Consider the following 26087-nt stretch of genomic DNA (forward strand, 5'->3'; position numbering starts at 1 on the left):
AACAGCATCTGTGGAGAGATAATCTGCTGAGAAGGAAACTAGATTTGAGTTGTTGCTCGAACTTTAAGGAAGAACTTAAAGTTTTTAGACGGAGAAACAGTCGAGTGTGAAGCAGCAGAACATCAAACAGCTGCTGAGAGTCTGTGTGTGTGTGTGTGTGTGTGTGTGTGTGTGTGTGTGTGTGTGTGTGTGTGTGTGTGTGTGTGTGTGTGTGTGTGTGTGTGTGTGTGTGTGTTCAGACGTTGTTTCAAACCGCTCACGGTGATTTTCGGAGGCCCGTCTTCTGATCCAGTGAATCATTTTCACGCTCCGTCGTGACGTCGTCGTCCGGTCTGGTCTGACCTTTCACCAGGCTTGGATCATCCAGCGGCTCGGACAAATATAGAAACCTAATCCATCCGTCTGTCTGAGCAGGCAGGGAGGCAGCGGAGAGGACTTCCTGTGGACCGCCGCCTCGCTTTGAAGGATCCCACACAATAAAAACTGAGACTGAGTGTTTTTAAAAAAAGGACACTGAGTCTGCAGGCCGGCTGGCAGCAGCTCTGTGAGGCTCGATGTCCACAAACAAAAGACTCTCAGATGGATAAAAGATGAAGTCTGAAGAGTTTAAAACAAGCAGAAAGGTCAACATGTGAGGTTTTATGATGTCATGTGTTGTGTTGAGAGCAAATATCTGAAAAATGAGCCGAAGAGAAAATAAAATAAACCGTTGAAAAACTGAAATGCATTAAAATGTGTTTTCCAGTTTAATAGATTCAGTAAAAAAAGACTTTTGAAGTTCAATCATGACCTCAGATTTCTGATTAATAAAGTCAATTAATCAGTTAGTGACAGATCTGCAATTTTATTGATTAATGTTGGTCATTTTTAAAGCAAAAATCTCCCAAAATGTGTCAGTTCTCACGTCTTAAATATGAATATTTAGTGATTTTCTTTGTCTTCTGTTTAGTTTAGTAAATATTTAAACAAGCAAGTCAGTGAATCACCTTGAAATTTATAGATTCATCAATAAATCCTGAAAATAATTATTCAAAAAGTAATCAATCCAGCTTCTTCTGGGGCTCTCGCCCACAACACATGGTCTTCATCAGTGGATGGAAGTTGCTTGATCGTCACCAGTTGACCTCTTACCTCTTTGACCATTGAGCACACTCTATCCACCGATGAAGACTGTGAAATCCGGTTGAAAGCCCTTGAGAAAAAGCCAGTAAGTGGACCTTGAGTTAAGTATTTACGATTGAACGTTAAGTTTCATCGTCGATCTTGAAATAGCAGTTTGATAGTTTAACAAAAAACAGTCTTAACTCAAGGTCCACCTGCTATCTTCTGGAGCTTTCAGCCACATGTCATGGTCTTCAGTAGCAGATGGATGGAAATGGAAGAAACTGAGTCTCTGAACATTTTACAGCCACAAACTTCATCGGAAAAGTAACTAATTTAATACACAACAGCTGTGATTTATTGCAGATGTTTCACATGTTTGTATCACAACATGTTTAAATGTTTCATCTTCATCTTCATCTTCATCCTTTTAGTCCAGGTTGGTTTTAGCTTGTCGAGACATTTCACATTTAAACGCACAACATGTAATTTCAGCCGCTAGGCGTCTCAATCAAAACAATAACAACAGACGGAGTGTGATGACGGTGTGAAGCAGCAAGGGATCATGGGAGTTGTTGTCTTTGTTGTTAAATAAGCAGCTTCAGCGGGATAGGATTACTCCAGTGTTCATCATTCAGGATGTTTTTACCTGCAGAGGTCTCCTCCTCTCCAGAACAAACAGACCCGGAGATTAAAATCCTCAAAATACTAATTAAAGCTGTTTCACCTAAAAAATCAATATTTCTCTGACGATGTTTGGTGACCACCGGACTTCCTGGAGGGGCTGTTAGCCGAGCTGCTGCTAACGTTTGTCCAGTTTATTTCTCTGATAACTTAAGATCCAGACGTCCAATGACTAAAATCCTTCTTCCGGCTAAAAGATAAAGTTAAAAACCACCTAAATTTATCATGAAAATGTGTCTTAAAACTGAATAAAAGTCCATTTATAACAGTTTGTGTGGAACAACCACAACGCCGATGTATTATCTTGTATGTGTGTAAGTTACTCTTTGGTAGACGCCATTGTAGCGGACAAACACAGCGCCGCCGTATGCATCTGGTGCGTGTTTACTCTTTGGTAGAGGAGGTATGACGTCATCGACAGGCGACCAAATGAAACGGTCCGTTACTTTGATTAAATTACAGATTTCTCTGAGTTTGAAACTTGTTGGAGATTTATTCTCTGAAACATGAATATTGGTGACAAAGCTTTCAATAATTACACTTCCTGTTTGAAGAACAAAGAGCTTCTGTGAGTCTTAAAGGATCAACTGAAGCTATTTCAGTGGTTTTATATTGAATAAAGTAACAGGAAGTCTCAGGGTTAAAACGTTCATATTCTGTGAGGCTCCTCGGTTCTTCAGTCATCCAGGGTGAGTGTTGGTCCTCTTGGAGCCGCTAGTTTAGCGTCCTGAGCTCTGTGGAGGTTGCGTGATGTTGGCTCAGGCAGGTACGAGGTGTTACGTAAGGCCAGCAGCCGGCGGCGTGCCTCTCGTGTGTACTCAGCAGCGTGCCGTCCCCGTCTCCACTTCCCGTCTTTGTTCAGCTCTGCTCATCTGTCGGCTCGGAGGCGTCCACATGTCTCGCGGCAGACCTCGAGCTCTGCTAATTAGCTCGAGCTCGAGTCTCCCCTCCCTCAGAAAGACAGAAACGCCGGCCAATTAGTCGTCTTTTCTTCCTCTTTCGGGCCGCTCGCGCTCTTTCACTCAGCAGCTCTGAACAGGAGCAGGTGTGACTCCTCTCACATCTCTCAGGGGTTTCTGGGCCCGAGCTGCTGTGACGCGGGTGATTTACTATGCAGCCAGAAATAGGCTGCTGCTGTACATCCTCAGCTGCTTTTCTGCACCAACAAACCCTCCTGCAGCTCCATGTGGCTGCAGCGCGTCAACAAAACACGCACATCAGTCTCTGGTGTCTGAGCTGACGGCGTCTCAGCGTCACCGCTGCAGATTCCTTCTGTTTTATATTTCCACTGTTGTTGATGTGATTTTAGTTTCAGGAAGTACAGTTTTTAAAAATGTGGAAGTTTACCGCAGCTGTTGAATGCTTCCTGTTCTCTGACCTGGATGATAAATCTGTAAATTATCTACAAATCGTTTGTCATCTGCAAACTCTGAAGTCATTTTTAGTGACTTAACATCACCACTCAGGGTTTAAATGGACGTCCTGCATCGGGTTGTTTCACAACTACTGAGAATAAGTTGTGTAGTGAGCGACAAATATTTCAGCTTCATGTGAATCACAGACTTATTTTCTGCATTTCAGCAACAAAAAGCTGCAACTGAAGTTTTTTTTAAATGACTTTTTATGGCTTATTTTTTTGCATTAAAGTCATGACAATTCTTAAATGTAACATGAAACTTTGGTGCCAGAAATACAAAGTCATCTCCACCAAACTGTTAAAAAGATGTCTTCTTAATGAACATTAAACAATAGAGACCGCAGCCGAAGTATCGAAGTAGTACTAGTATTTATTTTCTTGTAGAAGAAGGAGCGTTTCACAGTGCAACACGCAGGAGGAGGTTACAAAGTAAAAGCTCTTATAACAGGGTTTTATACACCTTAAGTGGGCGTTACAGTTGTTTTCTTAATCTATCAAATACAGACTTATAGATAACATCATGTGTGTTTTCAGTTCTCATGTCCGACTGACCCCCAGATGACATGTCTCACTCTGAATTTTAATTTCTTCATCTTCCTCTTTACACATATAACACTGAGCTTCCTTTAACCTTCTCTGATGAGTCTGCTGATGTTGCAGGAACGATTCATCATGATCTAGATAAAACAGTAACACTCTTTATAACACAAACCACATCATTTCTTTTAGCTTATCTCAACCAATCAATACAGATAAAAGTTAACCAATCAGCAGCTTCAGAAACATTTAACTTCATTAATAAATTCATTAATCTGCCGACGGCTCAAACGTAGAAAACATGATCTGATTTTTTTCCTATTTTAACCTGCGTCAATAAAACTCGCAGCTTCTGGCTTCTATCGACTGAAATCACTTAGTGCGAGAAAAAAAAAAAAAATCTCCACTAATGGTGAAATAATAATGTGTAAATAATCACATCCTGGACGAGCCGCTTCCTGTTGACGTCCTGCGAGCAGACGGAGCAAATGTGCTGGAGTTTACACTGCAATCAAACCTCCATCATAATCAATTAGAGTCTGTGTGTGTGTGTGTGTGTGTGTGTGTGTGTGTGTGTGTGTGTGTGTGTGTGTTGAGTGTGTGTGTGTGTGTGTGTTTGAGTGTGTGTGTGTGTGTGTTTAAGAGTGTGTGGAGTGTTTTCACAGCCAGACAAACGCTGAATGATCGCAGCACAATCAGGCGCAGTGAAAGCACCGTCTGTTTACTGGAGACGAGACGCCGCCGCGTACAAACAGACGGAGCTTTTGTTCAACACTTAACACTGATTTACTGTCTGAGACACACACACACACACACACACACACACACACACACACACACACACACACACACGGCTCTCTGTGAGTTTATTAAAATGTGTTGAAGGAAATTTTGGGGGATTTTAAACCTCCGGATTCATCCGTTGACTGGCTGTATTTACTGGAAACTGACTGTGTTTCATGTTGATTTGTCAGTTATTTCATTTCCTGCTTATTTAATCTATAAACTGTCTCTGAATTCATAACGAAACCACCGTAATCCTTATCAAACGGACCTTGTTCCTAATGATTAGTGCTGCAACTGACTATCGTTTTCATTATTGATCGACTCTATCAGTTGTCTGTTATTTGACAGGCAGTAGAGAGAGAGACGCAGTCGATTAGTCAATGAAATGTTAAAAACACAGTGAATCTTCAGTTTACCGTCAATATGACAGAAAAACAGCAAATAATCACACATTTGTGAAGCTGGAATCAAAGAATGTTTGATGTTGTTGCCTGAAAAACGACTGAAACGATGAATCGTTGCTGCTCTGCTGACGACCTCTGACCTGCTGGACGTTTCCAGTTTTCCAGTTCCTGGTTTATCTTTGCTCCTCATCCTCTCTCCTCCTCCTTCATCCTCTCTCCTGTCTGTCTATTCTGTTGTTGTTTTTATTTCACACTTGTTTATCCGTGTAAACGTGTGTTTGGTGCCAGTGAAGCTCTCTGTGTGCGTTGATGTGAGTGGAGCCACGGCGCCCTCTGCAGGTGGATTCTCACCTTTCTGTCCCATGATGCCTGTTTGAACCGACTGTCAGCTGACTCTGCCTCATCAGGAGCCAAAACGTTCTGCTCTTATAGATATTTATTCTCTTAAAACTCCTGGTTTTTCCCCCTGAAATGTGCCTTTTTTTATCCGGTGAAACATCTCCGCCTGACGCTCACACGTACTCGCCTGGTTTTAAGAACGAAACAAAACATTTTTAAGGGAAAGTTTGTGACTGAATCATGACTCCTTGTTGTTTCACTTCACTTTTATTTAAAATGTATGTACCTTTCTCCATCTGTGATGAATCACAGATTAAAGAAGCAGCTTTGATTTGTTGCACAATTCACATGTTTTACTTGAGATGCTGATTTATGTTTGTATGTCACAGAGTATATAAGTTTCACAGTGACGCTGGTTTAAAAACCTCGGTATTGATTAGAGTTGTTCTCTGTGTCTCCTCTCAGATGTGAAGGGTCCTCCGGCTCACCGGTTCTCCTGCGGTCAGAGTCCGTACACCGACAGCGGAGCCTGGGAGAGGAAGTACTGCATCCTGACGGACAGCCAGCTCATCCTGCTCCACAGGGATGACGAGGTCAGAGTCAACAACAACAACAACAACAACAACAATAACAACAGTCGGATTATTGAAGGACGCTTCACTGTCTTAAAACAACAGTCAGGTGTCTACATGAACAGTAAAAGAGTTTTTCACTGTCTGAGGAAACACGAACTCACACTGATGAATAGAAGCTTCACACAGACTTTAAATGACTGTGTGGACACACTGTGGGTTTTATCCTCCATCACTAACATTGAAAGCACATTTGAAGGATCCTTTAATATCCAGTATGAACAGGAGGAATGATTACAGACACCTGACTGCTGGTTTAACACACTGGGAACACTGGGAACACTGGGAACCTCCTTTAATTTATCTTCTGTAGAGCTGAAACAATCAGTAGATTAATTTGATTTGTGTTAGTGATTTTTTTTTTAAGCAATAAAACACCAAAAATCATCAACTTCCAGCTTTTCAGTTGTCAGATTTTCTGCTTTTCTCTGTTTTAAATCATCATAAACTAAATATCTTCATTACTTTTTGGCTTTTTATAGACTAAACTATTATTATTATTATTATAAACTATAACTATTATCTGTTCTGTTCCCAGCCTCCAGCTGCTTTGATAATCGATTCATTGTTTTCATCATTTTAAGACACACTTGAACAATTGTAAACCTGCAGTCAGATTATAAACACAGTGTCTGTCTGTGCCCCCCGCCCCCCCCCCCTCACCCCCCCCCTCCAGGCTGCAGGGGAGGCCCAGGAGAGCCCCACAGACTCAGCGAAGGGTCGAAGCCTCCGCAGGACCGTCAGCGTCCCCTCAGAGGGGCAGTTCCCAGAGTTCCAGGCAGAGGGCGCCGCCATGCTGGGTAAGAACCAGAGAGAGACCCGAGAGATCCGTCATAAACAAACTGTCACACATCAACACTCAGCTGCTGCAGAAACTATAATAACAACATGTTTCAGTCTGAAGGCTTCTGCTGCGCACATGTGATGGTTTCATCAGTTGGTCAGTCGATGGATTAATAATACTCTGAAAAGCAGTTCATCTTTTTAATCAATTTTCAAGCAAAACTGCCAAAAATCTGCTGGTTGCAGCTTTTCTTTGTCGTGAAGCTGTCAGTTGATTGATTAGTTGTCAACTATTCAATGAATCGCTCTGCAGTCGAGTCTTTCTTTGAGGGAAAAAAGCTAAACTTCTCTGATTCAAGGTTCTTCAATGAATATTTGTTCTAAATAGCAACTTTGTGGAGATTCAACATAACTTGATGTATTTTCTAGCTGCAGCTCAGAATTCATCTGAAATTATTCTGATAATCAAAGTATTTATAAGTTGTTTTTTATGTCAGAATTTGCTGCTTTTCTTGCTTTTGACTGACTGTAAATAGAATATTTTGTGGGTTTTGTGTGTTTGTCGCTCAAAGCTGCTGAACGAGATCAACTACAGCTGTGAGATGATTTTCATCAAGCTGAATGATTTATAGTCTCCCCGCCAACTTCATTACCCATCAGCCCCGTCACCTGTTGAGTTTCACTGTATGTTTCCATGACAACAGAAACACAGGTTGTTGTTGTTGTTGTTGCTGTTATGCGACCTCAAAAAAACCAGGTTAGACCACAACCGAGCTCCATAACGTCTCGTTACGTAACACCTGAAACTGTGACAGAGCTGGACAGGATGTGGATTACCTGTGTGTGTGTGTGTGTGTGTGTGTGTGTGTGTGTGTGTGTGGAGGTTCACACCCAACACACTGACAGGAGGAGGCCAAACCCAGCAGGTATTATCAGGGATTAAAGTGAGGAGTGGATGTGATGATGTTCAGACTGCGGAGGAGGTTTCTGGTGGTTTAGTCTAAGTCTTTATGTGTGTGTGTGTGTGTGTGTGTGTGTGTGTGTGTGTGTGTGTGTGTGTGTGTGTCTGTGTGTGTGTGTGTGTGGGATTTAATGATGTTGTTTGTTTCTCTGTGTTGTAAGTACAGATACGTCGTCGGTATCGACTGATAAAAGCTCTAAAATGAAATATCGACATCGGCCATTTCTGCCGATTATGAGGCCGATTTGTTGCCTTCTGCTCCTCCGCCTGACTGACCTCCCCGATGGTCCCGGTGTTTCCTCCGCAGGCTGCGCTCCACTCAGCCGCCCGTCAGACCTGCTGCTTCTTCCCACTTTAACCTGGTCTGTCGGGCAGCTGAGTGAAGAGCAGCCTGCGGAGGAAACACCGGGACCATCAGGGAGAAACAGTCCATCGAGGAGCCGCTGAGTTCGGCTGCACAGATAGGAAACATCTCGGCTGACAGGATGTACCACTCTGTTTGGTTTATAACAGCGGTTGTCAACCAGCGTATCAGGTGCATTAGCGCCACCTTCTGCTCCGGAGTGTGGACCAGAGATTAAATCCTACACATTAATCCTGTCTGTCTAATAAACTCAATGAAAACTCTACTGCTGCTCCCACTTGGCAGGTTCATTAAAGTTTTAACACTGAGCTCCTGAATCCAGTCTTCCTCAGTTCTTCCTTCATATATTGTCTTTATTGATCATAGTTAGTTCAATCTATGCTTGAACGCATAATAGTCGGACGAGAGCCTATCGACCAACCAGTCGACCAGCAGACTACAGCCTTAGAAATATCGGCATATCTGATATCGGCAAAAAATCCAATATCGTGCATCCCTGCTGTCATTACTGTCCGTCACCTGCAGCCGCTCTGACCACGACCGTCTTTATGAACATCAGCCGTGGACTCAGTGAAGCGTTGTGACGTCTTATGGATGTGTAGTCATAACCTTCATGTTCATCATGTTCTTCCTCACCGTCGTCTTCAGCTCTGCTGCTGTTTGTCAGTGATGAGGAGAAGAGAAGAAGAAGAAGAGCCCCGTTTAACTGTTATTATGTTAAATGTCTAAAATACCTTTTAAATAATTAATTCAACTTAGTGAACAATTCTTTCACTCCAGAAATCTATCGATGGATTTCATCAGGAACGTGTTTGTAGAATCTGAGAGACGCTGAGCTGCTTTTAAAGTGATTTCCTGTCACATGTCTCAAAGTTTAGGAAGGCGTCGCCCAGAGGGAACCAATCACAGGAGGATTTATACTGGGTTTAATGCAGGATTTATACTGGGTTTAATGCAGGATTTATACTGGGTTTAATGTAAGATTTATACTGGGTTTAATGCAGGATTTATACTGGGTTTAATGGAAGATTTATACTGGGTTTAATGCAGGAATTATACTGGGTTTAATGCAGGATTTATACTGGGTTTAATGCAGGATTTATACTGGGTTTAATGCAGGATTTATACTGGGTTTAATGAAGGATTTATACTGGGTTTAATGTAGGATTTATACTGGGTTTAATGGAAGATTTATACTGGGTTTAACGCAGGATTTATACTGGGTTTAATGGAAGATTTATACTGGGTTTAACGCAGGATTTATACTGGGTTTAATGTAGGATTTATACTGGGTTTAATGGAAGATTTATACTGGGTTTAACGCAGGATTTATACTGGGTTTAATGGAAGATTTATACTGGGTTTAACGCAGGATTTATACTGGGTTTAATGCAGGATTTATACTGGGTTTAATGTAGGATTTATACTGGGTTTAATGTAGGATTTATACTGGGTTTAATGCAGGATTTATACTGGGTTTAATGGAAGATTTATACTGGGTTTAACGCAGGATTTATACTGGGTTTAATGCAGGATTTATACTGGGTTTAATGTAGGATTTATACTGGGTTTAATGCAGGATTTATACTGGGTTTAATGCAGGATTTATACTGGGTTTAATGCAGGATTTATACTGGGTTTAATGCAGGATTTATACTGGGTTTAATGTAGGATTTATACTGGGTTTAACGCAGGATTTATACTGGGTTTAATGTAGGATTTATACTGGGTTTAACGCAGGATTTATACTGGGTTTAATGCAGGATTTATACTGGGTTTAATGTAGGATTTATACTGGGTTTAACGCAGGATTTAAACTGGGTTTCAGACTAGACTTATACTGGGTTTAACACAGGATTTATACTGAGTTTAATGCAGGATTTATACTGGGTTTCAGACTAGACTTATACTGGGTTTAACACAGGATTTATACTGAGTTTAATGCAGGATTTATACTGGGTTTAATGCAGGATTTATACTGGGTTTAATGCAGGAATTATACTGAGTTTAATGCAGGATTTATACTGAGTTTAATGCAGGAATTATACTGAGTTTAACGCAGGATTTATACTGGGTTTAATGCAGGATTTATACTGGGTTTAATGCAGGAATTATACTGAGTTTAATGCAGGATTTATACTGGGTTTAACGCAGGATTTATACTGGGTTTAATGCAGGATTTATACTGGGTTTAACGCAGGATTTATACTGGGTTTAATGCAGGATTTATACTGGGTTTAACACAGGATTCATGCTGGGTTTAACACAGGATTCATGCTGGGTTTAATGCAGGATTTATACTGGGTTTAATGCAGGATTTATACTGGGTTTCAGACTAGATTTATACTGGGTTTAATGCAGGATTTATACTGAGTTTCAGACTAGACTTATACTGGGTTTAATGGAAGATTTATACTGGCTGAAGAGGAATAAATCACTGCAGTTCATCTTTAAACACGTGAGGCTGAAGTTTGTGTAACTTGTTAAAGTGTCTCGGGGAGTTTAGATTGAGTCTCTGGCTGCTCAGTCCGTCATTACAGATCATAACTCAGTCGGACTCTCAGGTGGATGTTTGTCCCTGCTGGTTATAATGAGGCGTTGGGATGCAGCCTGTAATTTTTGCTGCTGTGTGTGGGAACGTTGCTGTGCAGCGTGGGACCGCTGCGGCTGGGGAATGTCTGAGGACAAAGCGTCCAGTGTCCGTCCGTCCGTCTGAAGGAGCCGGACTGACCCCGCTGCCCCCAGTGGGACGCCTGGGCCGAGGGGATTCCCACCCAGAGCTGCAGGGGTCTCGGGAGGGTTTACATCACAGCTAAACAAACAGGACACGTGGGAAGTAGAAATAGTTTGATTCACTTTCTATATGCAGTCATTAATCGATTGATCGGTTATCAGATTGATGGAAACTTCTCTCGCTGCTCGTCCTGCTCATTCAGCCACAGAGACGCTCATTCATTCACTGACCTCCTTAATCCCCCCCCTCACCCCCCCCCCGCCTCACCCCCGCCTCACCCGCCACCCACCAGCCGAGGGGGGAGCAGGTTATTTATATGTTAATCTGCCCAGTCTGCCCACACACAGGCCTCTGACAACCAGTTTATACTGGGTTTGTACTGGGATTAACTCAGGATGTAAACCTGGTTCATTATTGGATTTATACTGGGTTTAATGGTGGATTTATACTGGGTTTAATACCAGATATACACTGTGATTGATACTGGATTTATACTGGGTTTAACACTAGATTTATTGAGGGATTGATACTGGATTTATACTGGGTTTAATACCAGATTTTATTGGTTCTTTTTGTCGTTTATCCTGAGTTTGTACTGGTGTTCTGGAGTGTTTGATAATGTCTCGTTATGCTGCTGAAAGATGTTAACACTGTTGTGAAGTGAATGAAGTCAGACAGGAAGTGAACAGGATACTTGAACCCCTTTTATTGACCACTTCTTCTTCTTCTCCTTCTTGTTTCCCCTTGTTGTTGTTCTGCTTCCACTTCTTGTTATTTCCAGTCAGCAGCAGCAGCAGCAGCAGCAGCAGCAGCGGTGACAGTAGCTGAGGTGTAATTTCAGTCCACTGATTACAGTGTTGACTGACTGCTCATTAAGTCTCAGCTCTGAGACGCCTGCAGCACGTCATCGTCTTCTTCTTCTTCTTCCTCTTCCTTTTCTTCCTCCTCTTCCTCTCTGGTGTCGATGTGGCAGGACGGTCCGGACTGATACTGAAACCGGAGGTCATGATAAGGTCACTGATTACAGGAAGTTGATCTGTGTGTGAAAACCTTCACTCACCTGCACAGGTGACGCCTTCACAGCAGTCGACAGCTCAGTTTTCTCTATTTAACATCTGGACTTCCAGGCGCTGTACGAGAATTCACAGTTACAGGTGCAGTCAGTCGTATTTCAGTGGTTCATTGCACAAAATAATTATCTCAGCAGGTTTTCAGATGTTGCTGATTAAAGGACGAGTTCACAGTTTATTCTAGTCTGTCTTAAACCAACAGTCAGGAGCCCAAATGAACATTACAGCAGTTTTTCTTGCTGTAATCATTCCTCCTGTTCATACTGACCATTAGAAGATCCCTTCATAATGACCTGACAATGGAAGTGATGGAGGACAAAATCCACAGTCCTCCTCCTGTGTAAAAATGTATTTAATACTTTAAAAATGTAAATGTAGTATTAATACTTTAAAAAGGTTTAAGTAATATTACTACTTTAAAAAAGGCAGATGTAACATTAATACTATAAAATGGTAAATGACTACTTTAAAAAGTAAAAGTAAGGCTGACGTCATTTTCAGCATCACAGTTTCCTTGTTGTGACTTTTATTGTGACGGTCCGGACGGAAGTGTGTGTGTGTGTGTGTGTTGACAGTGAGTGGGTGAATGAGTGAATGAGGGTGAACTCTCAGTGAACATGAGTTCTCTGCTGCGCTGATGGACTTTCTGGGTGAGTCTTCGTTACTTTAACTGGTTTTGATAAGAAAGCGGAGCTCCGGGTGTTTCTCACCGGGCAGCGGTCCAGCCTGCAGCCGGCCGTCCGCTCACTCTGCCCGGACTGCAGGTGTGGAGGCTCCGCCTGCACAAACCTGCCGCTTCTCTCTCTCAACAAAACGCTTCATTTTTCTTTTCGTTTTGTTTCGTTCAAAGTTCAGACTGAAGTCAGAAATCATCTGATCGGTTTGTACAAGTTAACAGCGTCCTGCGGGATCGACGCGATCAGTTATTGACGGACAGTTATCGATCAGGATCAGAAGTGATCAGAAGTGACGCGCTGGATACACAAAGTGATCCGCAGCTCAGGGAAGAAACACATTTACTTATTAATACTCTGCTTTCTACTCTACAATACCTGAAGGCTGGTGGGAAGTAACTTTATTGAAGTACTGGATCAGTTTTGAGGTATTTTTACTTTACTTGAATATTTCCATGTGATGCTACTTTATACTTCTACTCCACTACATTTAATTGACAGCTTTAGCTACTTTTTTAAAAACTTTTCATTGTTTAAAGGATCATTCTGCTGATTTTCTATATTTTTTCTTGATGTTTGGATCCAAACCAACAATGAACTGATCTACTAACCAGTACTGTGTTTGTATCAAAGCTGATATATCTGATTAAAACACATCAGTGAGTCACAGCGCTGCACTGGGTCACATGTTCCTTCATCATGAAGAGTTTGGTCACATTAGTTTGTTTAGAAACGTCTCTAAAGACTAATAACAGCATCATGTTTTCAGTCTCTGGAGAGTAGTTCTGTGTCTGGCAGACGCTACTGAGCATGTGCAGGAACACGGTTCTGTTTACAGCTTCATATGACAACCTGTTTATAATAAAACTCTTTACAATGAAGAACAAAGTCAAGAGGTGACTCTTACCTACTGATACTTGTTAAAAGATCAGTTCATTGTTGGTTTGGAAAATCACCAGAATGATCCTTTAATGATTAAACCAGTTGTTCACCATCGTTTGGTTTGAGTGTAGTTGTGTCTCCTCGTCATGTTTCAGATGTTAGTGGAGCTTCGTCGCCGCGAGCGACGTGCTGTAATTTCAGACATTATTACTGCAAAAATAAACTTTATAGTTTTTATAGCCTTAAAGTTCCTCTCAGATCAGCTGATTATTTCTGACAAAGTAGTTTATGTGTGTTTGGTTCTGGTTGGTTATTGATTATCTTTACTTTATGATTATTTTCATTATCGATTAATTTGCTGTTTATTTTTCAGATTAATCCAATAATCACTTTGTATATAAAATGTCAAAAATAGAGAAAAATGCTGTTTATAAATTTCCTGAACCAAAGTTGACGTCTTTTAAATGTCTTATTATGACCAACAAACCTCCAAATATTCAGTTTACTGAATATAAAGAAAAGCATCAAATCATCACTCTGTAGAAGAACAATGAATGTCTTTTAAATCAATGATAAAGAAGAGTTTCCAGTTAATGTTCTGCCCATTAATAAATGGTTAACTGGTTTACTGTACACTGAGATGTTCGTTTCCTCTCATGAACCAAAAACATCGTTTAGTTTCTCAGTCAACTATGACGACGTGAAAGTTTCTGCTCTGTGTCAGATGACCTTTGACCTGCAGACGGCTGCGGTCTGATGGCGTTCAGGTGTTTCTCTCCTGTGAGCCGTGCGACGGCGTCGTCTCTGTCGCTCTGAGTCTTCCGGCTGCGTGCACTCGGCCGCTTCATTATTATTAACGGATGCTGATGGCGGTTGGTTTGAAGCGCGGCGCTGCAGCTGTCCTCGGCTCAGCTGTAATTAGATCATTGTGTCTCCAGTTTACTGAATGAGGCGTCCTTTTAAAGGAACAGACCGCTGTTTTCATTCGCTACGAATATAACCTGCTTTATATTAACCATTTACACAACTCGACTGGGCTGCAAATAACAATTATTTTCATTATATATTAATCTGTTGGTTATTTTCTCGATTAATTGATTAGTCTTTTGCTCCATAAAATGTCAGAGTTTCCCAGAGACGTCGTCCTCAAATGTTTTGTTTTGTCTACAACCTCAAAATCTTTATTTTACCGTCATGGAGACTAAAGAAACCAGAAAATATTCACATTTATAAAAAATCTTCTCAAAAAATGACTCAGAGATGAACTGATTATCAAAATAATTGGCAATTTATTTAATAATTAGCAATTAATCGATTAATCAACTAATCATTGCGGCTTTAAACTTAACTTTATTGATATTCTTCAGAACTTCAAACTGTTTATTTATTGATTTTAATTTGATTTCATTCTATTCTTATTATTAGATTTGATTGGGTTTTTCCTGGTGTGATGTGACAGAAGAGCTTTTGTATCAAATTGTTGCAGAAAAAGGTACCAGAGCAAAAAACTCTCTCTTGAAAATAAAAAGGGAGTCAGAGGTCCGAGCAGCAAAGTGTTCTTTAATGCCGGCATGAAAGGAGAGCAAGTAGCACTTTTACAAAGAACCAAATCGCTCCAAAGGTTTTTTCTTTCAGTCATTGTTTTTATGCCCTTGGGTCGGCTTAGGTCACACCTTATCATCCACCCTCCCTAATTTTTGACCAATTATTATGTATCTTTTATCTCCGTCACTCGTTGTTGGTCAAAACTCTTCAAAACAGGTTTTGAGCTGTTTGAGGATATGTACTGGCATATTCAATTCTACCTGATTATATCCAATTTTTATATATAAGTATTGGGAATCATTTTACACCATTATTGCCAAGTTGTCTTCTGGCCTTTTATTTTTATAAGTTATTCTAGTCATTTTACAACCTTATTTCTTGATCTCCTCCAGAGAGTATTTTTTAAAAGGTGAAGACTTTAGCAGACCCAAGCAAAGTGACATGTAATACAAACATACTCACATTTCTCCAGTGTATGATTATGATTCTTCTACCGTGCCTCTATACGTACATTGTGATTAAATATGGTTCATGAGATTATAACTACACCAATACAAATTGTATCACACTAGCCCTTATTGCTTATAAACTTATAAAATCAATCTGCATAGTTTAATATTGTCTTTAAGCACACCAATGACTTTTAATGAAAATACACCACAGAACATTGAACTTCTACTCTGGATATATTTCATCTCTTTATCTTCTCTGGTCAACATGAAACCAGACTAAGAGTTTAAATCCTGGAGGAAACGTCAGAGGGATTCATCCTCTGAGGAAGATGAATCCAGATGGATCCAGTAGTTGTTGAGATGTTTCAGAGTAACGATGGTCGACCTCCAGTATGAACAGACAGATCTGAGTTGTTGTTTTTCATGTAGCATCGTATCATCAGCTTCATCAGCAGTGACGAAGCTGTTTTTCTCCTCAGGCTGCTCTTCCTCTCTAACTGAGGCTGTAAATGTGGTTTCTGTTACACTCAGCGGCTTCATGACAACGGCGTCCTTGTCGCGAGGCGTTGAGCTGGTTGACAGACTGGTCCTGGATGTCAGACTGGTTCTCCAGGTCTGGACCAGAGATATACTGGTTCACCGCGATGAAACGTTCACCGGTATCAATACCGCCGACCGTTTCCATCACCATCATTACTGTGGTTGTTGTTGTTTTCAGCAGAGCAGCTCTGATGTCTTCCTCAGTGGTTTTGTTCCTTCCTACTGGTCACACTGGTCACACTGAGGCAGAATAACCAGAGAACCAGTTCCTGTCTGTCCGGCTTTCTATTGGTTAACCTGCTCAGTCTTCAGTTTATGTAACTGATAAAGTTGCTGCGTTCAGATGTCAGACGTTCTTCCTCGTTGGTCAGCGTCAGCTCTGCCTGCAGTAAACAGTATAGACTTCCTGTTATTATGGTCTGTGTGCTTATAAATGAGGGTTTATAGACTCTGAGATCCTGTCTGTTCACTGTTTAAACTGTCAATATTAATCAACATTAACTGCAACATTCAGACCAGTTCACTGAATCACAGCGTCAAGTCATTTCACTGTATTTTACCACTAAAAGTAGGATTTTAAGACTCTTTGATTATTGCAATAATACAGTTTACTGTGATAAACTTATAACTGTGATACAGCACATCTCCAGTCAGGACCTCTGGTGAGTTTGATCAGTCGTAAACATCATTGAAGAAATAATCTGCTGGTAGTTTCTGCTTGAAGTCTCGTGTGTCTGTTACTCAGTTTAGAATCTTTGGATTATTTTGAGTATTTAATAAAAAACTAAACTTTATTTTGTTGTCAGTAGTCGTTGCAGCAGCTTGAAGCGTGTTTTCACACTTTGTGCTACATTATAAATTTCTCAAAGAGCTTCAGTATAAAGTCAAGAAGTTGTCATATGAAGCTGTAAACAGAAGCGTGTTCCTGCACATGCTCAGTAGCGTCTGCCTGACACAGAACTGCTCTCCAGAGACTGAAAACATGATGCTGTTATTAGTCTTTGGAGCCATTTCTAATAGGGATGAACGATATTATCGGCACGTCGTCGGTATCGGCTGATAAAAGCTCTAAAATGAAATATCGACATCGGCCATTTCTGTCTGTCTAATAAACTCAAAGAAAACTCTGCTGCTGCTCCCACTTGGCAGGTTCATTAAAGTTTTAACACTGAGCTCCTGAACTCCAGTCTTCCTCAGTTCTTCCTTCATATATTGTCTTATGTGCATAAATCAGTTTTGGCAATCGGCCACAATGAGTTGGAAATATCAGCATATCGGATATTGGCAAAAAATCCAATATCGTGCATCCCTAGTTTCTAAACAAACTAACGTGACCAAACTCTTCATGATGAAGGAACATGTGACCCAGTGCAGCGGTGAGACTCACTGACGTGTTTTTAATCAGATATATCAGCTTTGATACAAACACAGTACTGGTTAGTAGATCAGTTCATTGTTGGTTTGGATCCAAACATGAAGACAAATATAGAAAATCAGCAGAATGATCCTTTAAAGTGTGTTTTTCCTTGTTGTGTGTTGACCTACAGTCAGCAGTGAGCCTGAACGCCTCCTGCAGGCGGTGTCACGGTGTAGCTGGAGGGAAGAAGCTGCTCGTCAGTAGTAACACTGATACAGTCAGAGGAATGTGAGGCTGTGAGAGGAGGCGGCCACACAAACACAACCGGTTTCATTCTCTCTCTACATTGAATTCTTTGAATATTTGTTGCTGATCCGTGAATCTGCTGACAGCTGAGAACAGGACGGGTCATCATGTTGATTCTGTTATTTATTGACTGAACACAAACACAAACACTTTGATACTGCTGCAGATTCTTTTACTGATATTTAACTTCAGGTGTGTTTATGAGCAGAAAGTTGTTCAGGATCAACGTTTTGAACATAAATACAAACAGTTTCTCATCACGTTGAGAGAAAACGTCGCATATTTAGTCGTATATTAACGTCGTGTAACACGGCGGCTCATTAAACCGAAGCAGGACGTTTATTTTTTACTCGAAGTAGAAGATTTAATTCACTTGTTGAACGTTGCTCTCCACTAAACAATATGATGCAGCGATGCAACTAATGATTATTTTTTAATCTTTTTATTGATTAATCTGCAGATCACTTTGTTGTTTAACTGATTAATCGTTGCGTAACATCTTCAAATGTTTTGTTTTGTCTGATAAAACTTATTAGATATTTAATTCCAAAGCAACAAATCGTCATATTTGAGAAACTGGAGCAAGAAATGTTTGACATTTATACTTGATCTAAATAGCTGCAGATTCTTTTTCTTTTGATTGATTAATTGTTGCAGCTGTGATGTTATAACACAGCTGGACTGTAAACTGCACGTTTAGCATGAAGATGAATCTGCATTAATATATAAGATATAATCCTGCAGGTGCTTCCTGTCACACGGTAACAGTGTGACATGTTTACATGATATCAGCTGATGACTTCCTGTTTGTGATGTTGTAGATGAAGAACATCAACATCAGCTTCAGTTCAGACTGATGAGTGTTTAATCTTCGCCGCCGCCGCCCCGCCGCGTCCCCCCGGCAGCTCTCAGGGAATTGAACCCTCGACCCGCCGGTGTCGGAGCTCCACCCGGCGCAGCAGACAGTCTGAACACAAAAGGCTTCTTTCATCAGCAGATTATCGGCGTTTGTGTGTCGGCGTTTCCAGCGTGTCAGGTGTGTCCGCTCCGGGGGAGAGAGAGAGAGAGAGAGAGAGTTCATCGTGTGTCAGCCGCCCTCATTCCCAGCATTCCTCTCGCCGCTCTGCGATGACATCACACCCTCCCATTCATCCTCCCTCTCGCTGCTCAAACACAGAGCGGCCTGTGTTAGAGCGCCGCCCACGCTCAGGGTTGTGTTTACATGAGATTAAATAACCGGGTTAGACAGGTAGCAACAGTTTACCTGCTTACTGTCAATCTGTGTTTACAGGCAGCACATCAACATCGGCATATATATAATATTATATATTATACTTTATGTATCTGAGGGTCTGTGTGATATAAACTTCATCATCTGCTGGTGATGCTCAGACCACATGTTCATGTTGGAGCCTGTAGTCTTCCTCCGTTTACTGCGTCTTTATACTCAACTATTTAAAACCTACGTGTGTTATTGTTTATCTCTAGTGACAAACATCCATCTTCTGTAGGATTATATAGAAAATAATAGACGCACATTATTCACTGCTGCTCCGGTTTCATCAAGATTTGAGTTAAAGCTGCAACTAACCATTATTTCCATTATCAATTAATCTGTCAGTTATTGTCTTGATTAGTTGAAAAATGTCAGTCAGTGTTTCCTAAAGTCCAACATGATGTCATCAAACGTCAGTTTACTGTCATAAAGACTAAAGAAACCAGAAAATATTCACATTTAGAATCAGAGAATTTTGTAGTTTTCTTCTTCTCCTTCTTAATATTTGGCAAATATTGATAATTATTAATCAACTGATCAATCTGAGTGATTTGCTTCGTACTCTGTAAACATCAGTGACTGATCAGAACATTTCATCTTTGTAATTTAATGTAATAATCTGATGAGATTATAAACCGTCTCGTTAGTTTTAGGGCTCGCTGTCGTGTCGGTGACGTTTGGGTCCGAACGCAGAAACACTCTGAACTTTTAACAGCTGGTCGTCGCCTGGCAACGTGATTTGTTGGCCGATCAAACATGTGGAAGCTCACGTTCCTGTTGGATGAGTTTGTGCAGTGACAGTTGTGAACAGTGTTTGCATTGTTTTTCACCTGCTCACCTTTACCTGCAGCAACACGTCCACAGCGACGCCGACCCTGCGCTGCTGTTTATTATCTGAACTGAACATTATGAATATCATCTACAGCCTCCTTCACTGATCACACACGTCCAGCTGAGTCGTCATGACATCACTGATCACACACGTCCAGCCCAGTCGTCATGACGTCACTGATCACACACGTCCAGCTGAGTCGTCATGACGTCACTGATCTTAAGTGTCACAAGCCAAAAGTTTCATCTTTAACAAGACAGTTTATATAATGTTGTTTTATGTACAATTTTGATCTGTAGTTATTAGCTACACGTAGCTTAAAGTTGTACTTAAGTACAGAACTTGAGTAAATGTACTTTAGTAACTTTAAACCTCTGACTCTCTGACTTATTTTTAGCAGCGTCCCCCCCTCCCTCCCTCCGTCCGACTCGACAACTACAGAACCTGAAAATGAATGTGAAAGCTGCAGGAACAGACACATTTTATTACCTGAGAACTGTGTCTCCCAGGAATTAGTCTCAGCCGGTTGGTGCAGAGCAGCAGGACACACAGTGATATACAGTATATATACAGTATATATACAGTATATATACAGTATATATACAGTATATATGTATACACAGCAGTAATATACTGTTTATATATATATATATGTACTCATCAATATATTAGAGCACTGACAAAGCTGATCCCTGACAGTTTAGAGAATCAGCTGATCTATCAGCTGATAGATCAGCTGATCTACAGTATTGTGCAACAGTTTAAGGCGCTGACAGTAAAGTGAAGACGCTTTGATAAAGTGACTCATTTTTATTTATCAGTAAACTTCATATAAAGTCAACAGAGGAGACATTACATTACATTTAGTGATGATGTTGAACTTTACTGACACTCAGCAGCTGATTTGACACACAGCAGTAAAACCTTCCAGCAGAAACAACAAGTTCCATCAGTTTATTTATTGTGTATTTATATATTATATTTATTGTGTATATGAGGACACAGCAGTTATGTTATTGAAGGATGCAGCTTATTGATTTATAATTCTGTTCAGGGTTGATGTCGTTAATAAATGACGACTAACAGTTTATTTTAAAGCTCATTCAGCTAAAAACGACTCACAGATAAATGTTCTGTGTTGTTGTTTAAGACTGGAGACGTTCTGTGATCTGCTGCATTCATGGCTGACTGAAAGTACTGTTGTTGTTGTTGTTGTTGTTGTTGTTGTTGTTGTTGTTGTTGTTGTTGTTGTTGTTGTCATCAACACACCGTCTCTGTTCCACTGCCAGCTGTTTGTGTGATGGTTGAACAGGCTACAGCTGTGGAACAGAAACATCTGGAACATTAAAGGTTTATCTGTCAGGAGGCCAAATATATTTTCCCAGAGGGCCAGATTTGGTCCACGGGCCGCTGTTTTACCTGCTGCTGCTGCTGGTGTAAATGTTGTGTATAAATACAGTGTAAATAGAGTCAGATGTGCAGCTCTCTATAGAACCTACTACAGTCTATCTACAGTGAAGTTGATGAGACTGTAATACAGCATCATGTGAATGTGGATGTTTGTCCGTCTGGTTCTGATCCGTATGAACATGTCAGTGTTTGACTGACAGGAGCATCCAGGACATCTGAAGGTTTCTGTTGCTGTTGTGTCGACTGTGTGAAGAGTTTCTGTTCACTTTTGCACAGAAGTGTAGATTTATGAATTTATTATGTAAACGCATCTTTTAAACTCCTGAGCTGTAGTTATTAAAGGATATTAAAGGATAATAACCACAGTTAATGTTGAGGATGTTTAACAGTGTGAATATTAACGTGTCGGCGTCCTCTGCTGGACAAACATCCAAACATGTCTCTCATATTTCTCTGCACATATTCACATGATATAATATAATATAAACACACAGGAGACATTTAAAGGTCTGATGAAGAAAACTAACAGCCCGTCAGTCCGTCTGTGAATACCGTCCCCCCCCCATCAGCTCATTAGTTCCTCCTGAAGACGTTAAAACCAGATCACACATGTTTAGTTTCATGTTTAGAAAGTTTTATTAATCTCTAAATCAGCTGCTCAACCAAACAAACAAACAAACAAACAAACAAACAAACGGTGCTTCTGTAAACTTCACCCTGCAGTGTTCATAGTGATGACGGATCAATACTCAGTGGATCAATATACTGTTGATCAGAGTCTAAACATGAAGACAAATATAGAATATCAGCTTCTATATCATTAATACTCACCAGAATAATAAAATACTGACATTCACCAATCAGAGCAGAAGGATTATACGAATTAATTATTATTATTATTATTATTATTATTATTATTATTATTATTATTATTATTATTATTATTGATTTTATAGTTATGAAGAAAAGAAGAAACAAGTAGGAGAATATGTCCACAGCATTTCAATTTAATTTAAATTAATTTTTATTCTATTTTACATCTTTTATATACTTGTTTTTAATGTAATGTTTTATTTTTATTATATTTATATATTTTTAATTTTTTGATTTATTATTTCTTGTCTTTATCTGAAGTGATTTCTTTCTTATCTAATGTGTTCATATTGATCAATCTTTGGCAATAAAAGAAAACAACATTAGGCAACATTAAGTAATTAATCTTTATTTTTATAATCAAATATTTTGTTTATTTAAAGCAAAAATGCGTCTAAAATGTGATGATTTGCAGCTTTTCTTTGTCGTTCATGATCCAACAGATCAATCAATAATGAAATTGATCATTAGTTGCAGTCTTCCATGTCATGTCTGCATTAAACGATGTTAAACATCTGGATCACTATGGGATGTGCTGCTGGTCTCCAGTCTGACTGTGTCCTGGTCTGTGAAGGTCACAGAGTCTCTGAATCCTCCCGAACGATTGATTGGTTGAGCCGTGACGAGTCTCCTCAGATCAATATCTCGTTACCAGCAGCAGCAGCAGGAGGAGGAGGAGGAGGAGGAGGAGGAAGGTTAACCCTGAACACACTGACACTCACAGAGCAGATGGTTGTTGGTTTGATTCCCTGTGTCACAAATATCAACGTCATGACATGTTTGTAGAGAAGATTTAAACGATGTGATAAAAAGTAACTAAGTACATTTACTTGTACTTTACTTGAGTATTTCCATGTGATGCTACTTTCTACATGTCAGAGGGAAATATTGTACTTTCTACTCCACTACATTTATTTGACAGCTTTAGTTACTTTTCAGATGAAGATTTGACACAATGGATAATATAACAAGCTTTTGAAATACAACACATTGTTAAAGATGAAACCAGTGGTTTCCAACCTTTTTGTCTTTTGACGTCTTACAAAAAGCAGTGTGTAGTCGGGGTCACATTTCACATGTCTATGAGTTGTTAACAGCTCCACCAAATAGTGATTTTTCCCTCTAAACTTCTCACATGCTTTCATTTCAATAAATGTTCAAATGATCCAATATTTCAGCAAAAATCAAAGATTAGAGAAAAAGTCCAAAAACTGAAAACAGATTTGTGTATCAGAACTTTGTTTTTTCTTCTTTCCTCTCCCATTAATCATCTCACCACCCCTCAGATTTATCTGCTGACCCTTTGGAGGGGCCCGACCCCTAGGTTGGGAACCACTGGACTAAACTAGCTAACTGTATATAAAGTAGTGTAAACTAGCTCCACCTCCAGCAGCTACAACAGTAACATGCTGCTCTAACACTGATGCTTCACTATTAATAATCTAATGATGTCATATATAATAATATATCAGTCAGAGGGACCAAACCACTACTTTTACTGCAATACTTTAACTACATCAAGCTCATAATACTTATGTACTTTTACTGCAATACTTTAACTACATCAAGCTCATAATACTTATGTACTTTTACTGCAATACTTTAACTACATCAAGCTCATAATACTTATGTACTTTTACTGTAGTAAACTGCTATATACTTGGCTGCTACTAACCATCATGTCGGTAAGCCGACAACCTCTGGTTTTCCTTTAAATGTTGTTTTTGTTCTGCACAAAACATTTCGGCACCACAACGCCTCTTCCAGCATCTCTCCCGGCTATCAAAACATCTGAGATGGGAGGAAGTGAGCAGCCTCAGGCTCTCACTGTGGAAAACCCCAAACCTCAACAAAACAAAACCTGCAACAGGCTTCAAACACAAAAAACTCCCACAGCACCTGAACACATCGCCAGCCTCAGTGTTCAGAGTCGAGTCAGAGACATAAAAAAGCTGCAGCGTCCGTTTTCCGCTGCAGATCAGCTGTGATGGATGGAAACATTAATCGTTCATCATCAGATGCTCCGCCTATGGCTGCTCCACGGGGAAGGGAAGTGACATCATCAGTGGGCGGGTCTGAATGCAGTTTGTTTGTTTCAGTAGTTTCATTTTTGACTTCAGGGAGACTAAAGACTCTGAACTTACCTGATGTTTGCTTGGTTTGGAATATTTCTGAGTGTTCAACTCTTCACCTGCAGGTCTGAAAGTCCTTAAAAAAAAACATTGAATTAAGTTTCCTCAATCAAAAAAAAAAGATAAATTTCCTGTGAAAACCTCTTGAATGTTGTCTTACGATTAGGAAATTCTGACTTAGAAATGGCGTTCACACCTTAGACTGTAAAAAAAAAGAAAAGAAAGAAAAAAGATGAACGCAGCTAGCGTGACGTCAATCATTGGTTTGAAGCCTCGACTTTGACATTTTGACCGTCGCCATCTTTAATTTTTGGAGCCAGAAGTGACCATATTTGGATGAGAGGGTGGAGCTAACCCTAATGCTAGCTGCTAGCTTGGTTAGCACGGTGTAGTCTGTGGTTGACTGTGATAATGCTAATGCTAATTTTCGCTAATGAAAAACGCTGAATAAAACTTTTTAGGCCCAAAATGTTTTAGTGATCTGAAAACACACTGAAATAGCGACGGTGACTATACTCTGGTAATCTGGGTTACGCCATGTTTACGTTAGTCAACCAACCCTGCTTTATTGTCATATTTAATTTAAATGGGACCATTTGCAGCCGGTGGAGTCGCCCCCTGCTGGCCGTCAGAGAGACTGCAGGTTTACAACTGAGACGCATCTCACACGGCGCTTCAATTAAACAACCATCGACAATCGATTACATATACGCTCTGATTGACTTCGTCTCCATAACAACAGCAGCCGAGGCTCATGGGTATCGTAGTATTCTTAGCCGTCCGCCAAAATCAGAAATTTCCCCATAAACGAAGCGTAAATAACGTAAACTGGTGTCAGAATATAAACCTGCAGGATCGTTACATCGTCCGGTAGAGTTTCTGTGTTCAGTAACATCCAGGAGATCGATTAAAGAGGCTCATTTTTAGACTAAATAAGCAGCTTGTAAATGTAAATGTATCAATATTTATTTATTGATGTATTTATCCTGAGGGCAGTTCATGTATAATAAACAACATGTAATAAAGCAACATTAAGAGACTCTTAGAAAACAACTATTCTGACTGGATGAGTCTGAACATATATAAACAACACAACATAGATAAACTGATTATCAGATTACTCGCTAACAATAATTAAAATATTGATTAGCTGCAGCGTGATTGTGGTTTGGCTGCACATTAAATGATGAACACACACACAGTTAATAGCAGAAGACCCCAGAGTTGTGTCCCACATCAGCCGGCTGAGAGGAAACTTATTTAGTAATTATCCTCTGAGCGCAGCGATAAATGCGTCCTGTAGCTCTGGAGGAAGAGAAGAAGAAGAGGAGGAGGAGAGAGAGGCTGCTGCAGAGCGAGAGAGGAGCGTCTGCAGAGAGAGAGAGAGAGAGAGAGGACAGGAGGAAGACACCAGGAAGGAGCGAGAGTAGAGAGAAAGAGAGGAGTGCAGTTGGAGGGATTGATTGAATAAATGCGGTAAAACCTCGTTGCTCAGAGAGAGAGAGAGAGAGAGAGAGAGAGAAAGAGAGGGTTAGATTACTGCTGAGTGGAGAGAGAGGAGGAGGAGGAGGAGAGGATGTGAGGATGTGAGGTGGAGGGAAGGATGCGGTGCTGAGGAGGGAGAGGCAGGTCGGACGCCAAGTCGAGGATGTTCATGGGACGAAGACGGACGTTTACAGCTTAACCTCATTGGCTGACAGGTGGTGGCTCATCCGGCCAATCCCGTCTGACTGTGTGTGTGTGTGTCCTCTCCTCAGATGATGGGGAACAGCTGCGATCGAGGTACCGTCTCTCTCTCTCTCTCTCTCTCTCTCTCTCCCCCTCTCTCTCTCTGTGTGTTTCTGTCCATGTCATGTGACCGACCTGTCATACCTGGCTTCCTGCGGCATGTTGGCTCAACTTTGTCCTCGCTCTGTTTTGACGGCGGCAGCAGTGAAGAGAAAAAAAAAGAGGAGTGATGAAGGGTCCGTCGTCCGTCATCACTCCTCTTCTCCTC

The 26087-nt window shown here is 40.6% G+C and overlaps 1 protein-coding gene across 4 annotated transcripts in view; it reads left to right on the top strand.

Annotated features, from left to right (window-relative positions):
* Nucleotides 1–26087, top strand: part of rasal2 (RAS protein activator like 2) — a 93859-nt gene that overhangs the window by 32547 nt on the left and 35225 nt on the right. For 3 of the 4 annotated variants that reach the window (XM_044368413.1, XM_044368412.1, XM_044368411.1), the window contains exons 2-3: nucleotides 5734–5861; nucleotides 6577–6700. In XM_044368413.1, coding sequence (XP_044224348.1) covers nucleotides 5734–5861; nucleotides 6577–6700 — 252 coding nt within the window. Of the gene's footprint in view, nucleotides 1–5733; nucleotides 5862–6576; nucleotides 6701–12367; nucleotides 12463–26087 lie in introns of those variants that run through there. The other variant, XM_044368414.1, reaches the window with a different exon arrangement.

This window comes from Thunnus albacares, chromosome 12 (genome assembly GCF_914725855.1).
Source record: "Thunnus albacares chromosome 12, fThuAlb1.1, whole genome shotgun sequence".
In the NCBI taxonomy this organism is placed as follows: Eukaryota; Metazoa; Chordata; class Actinopteri; order Scombriformes; family Scombridae; genus Thunnus; species Thunnus albacares.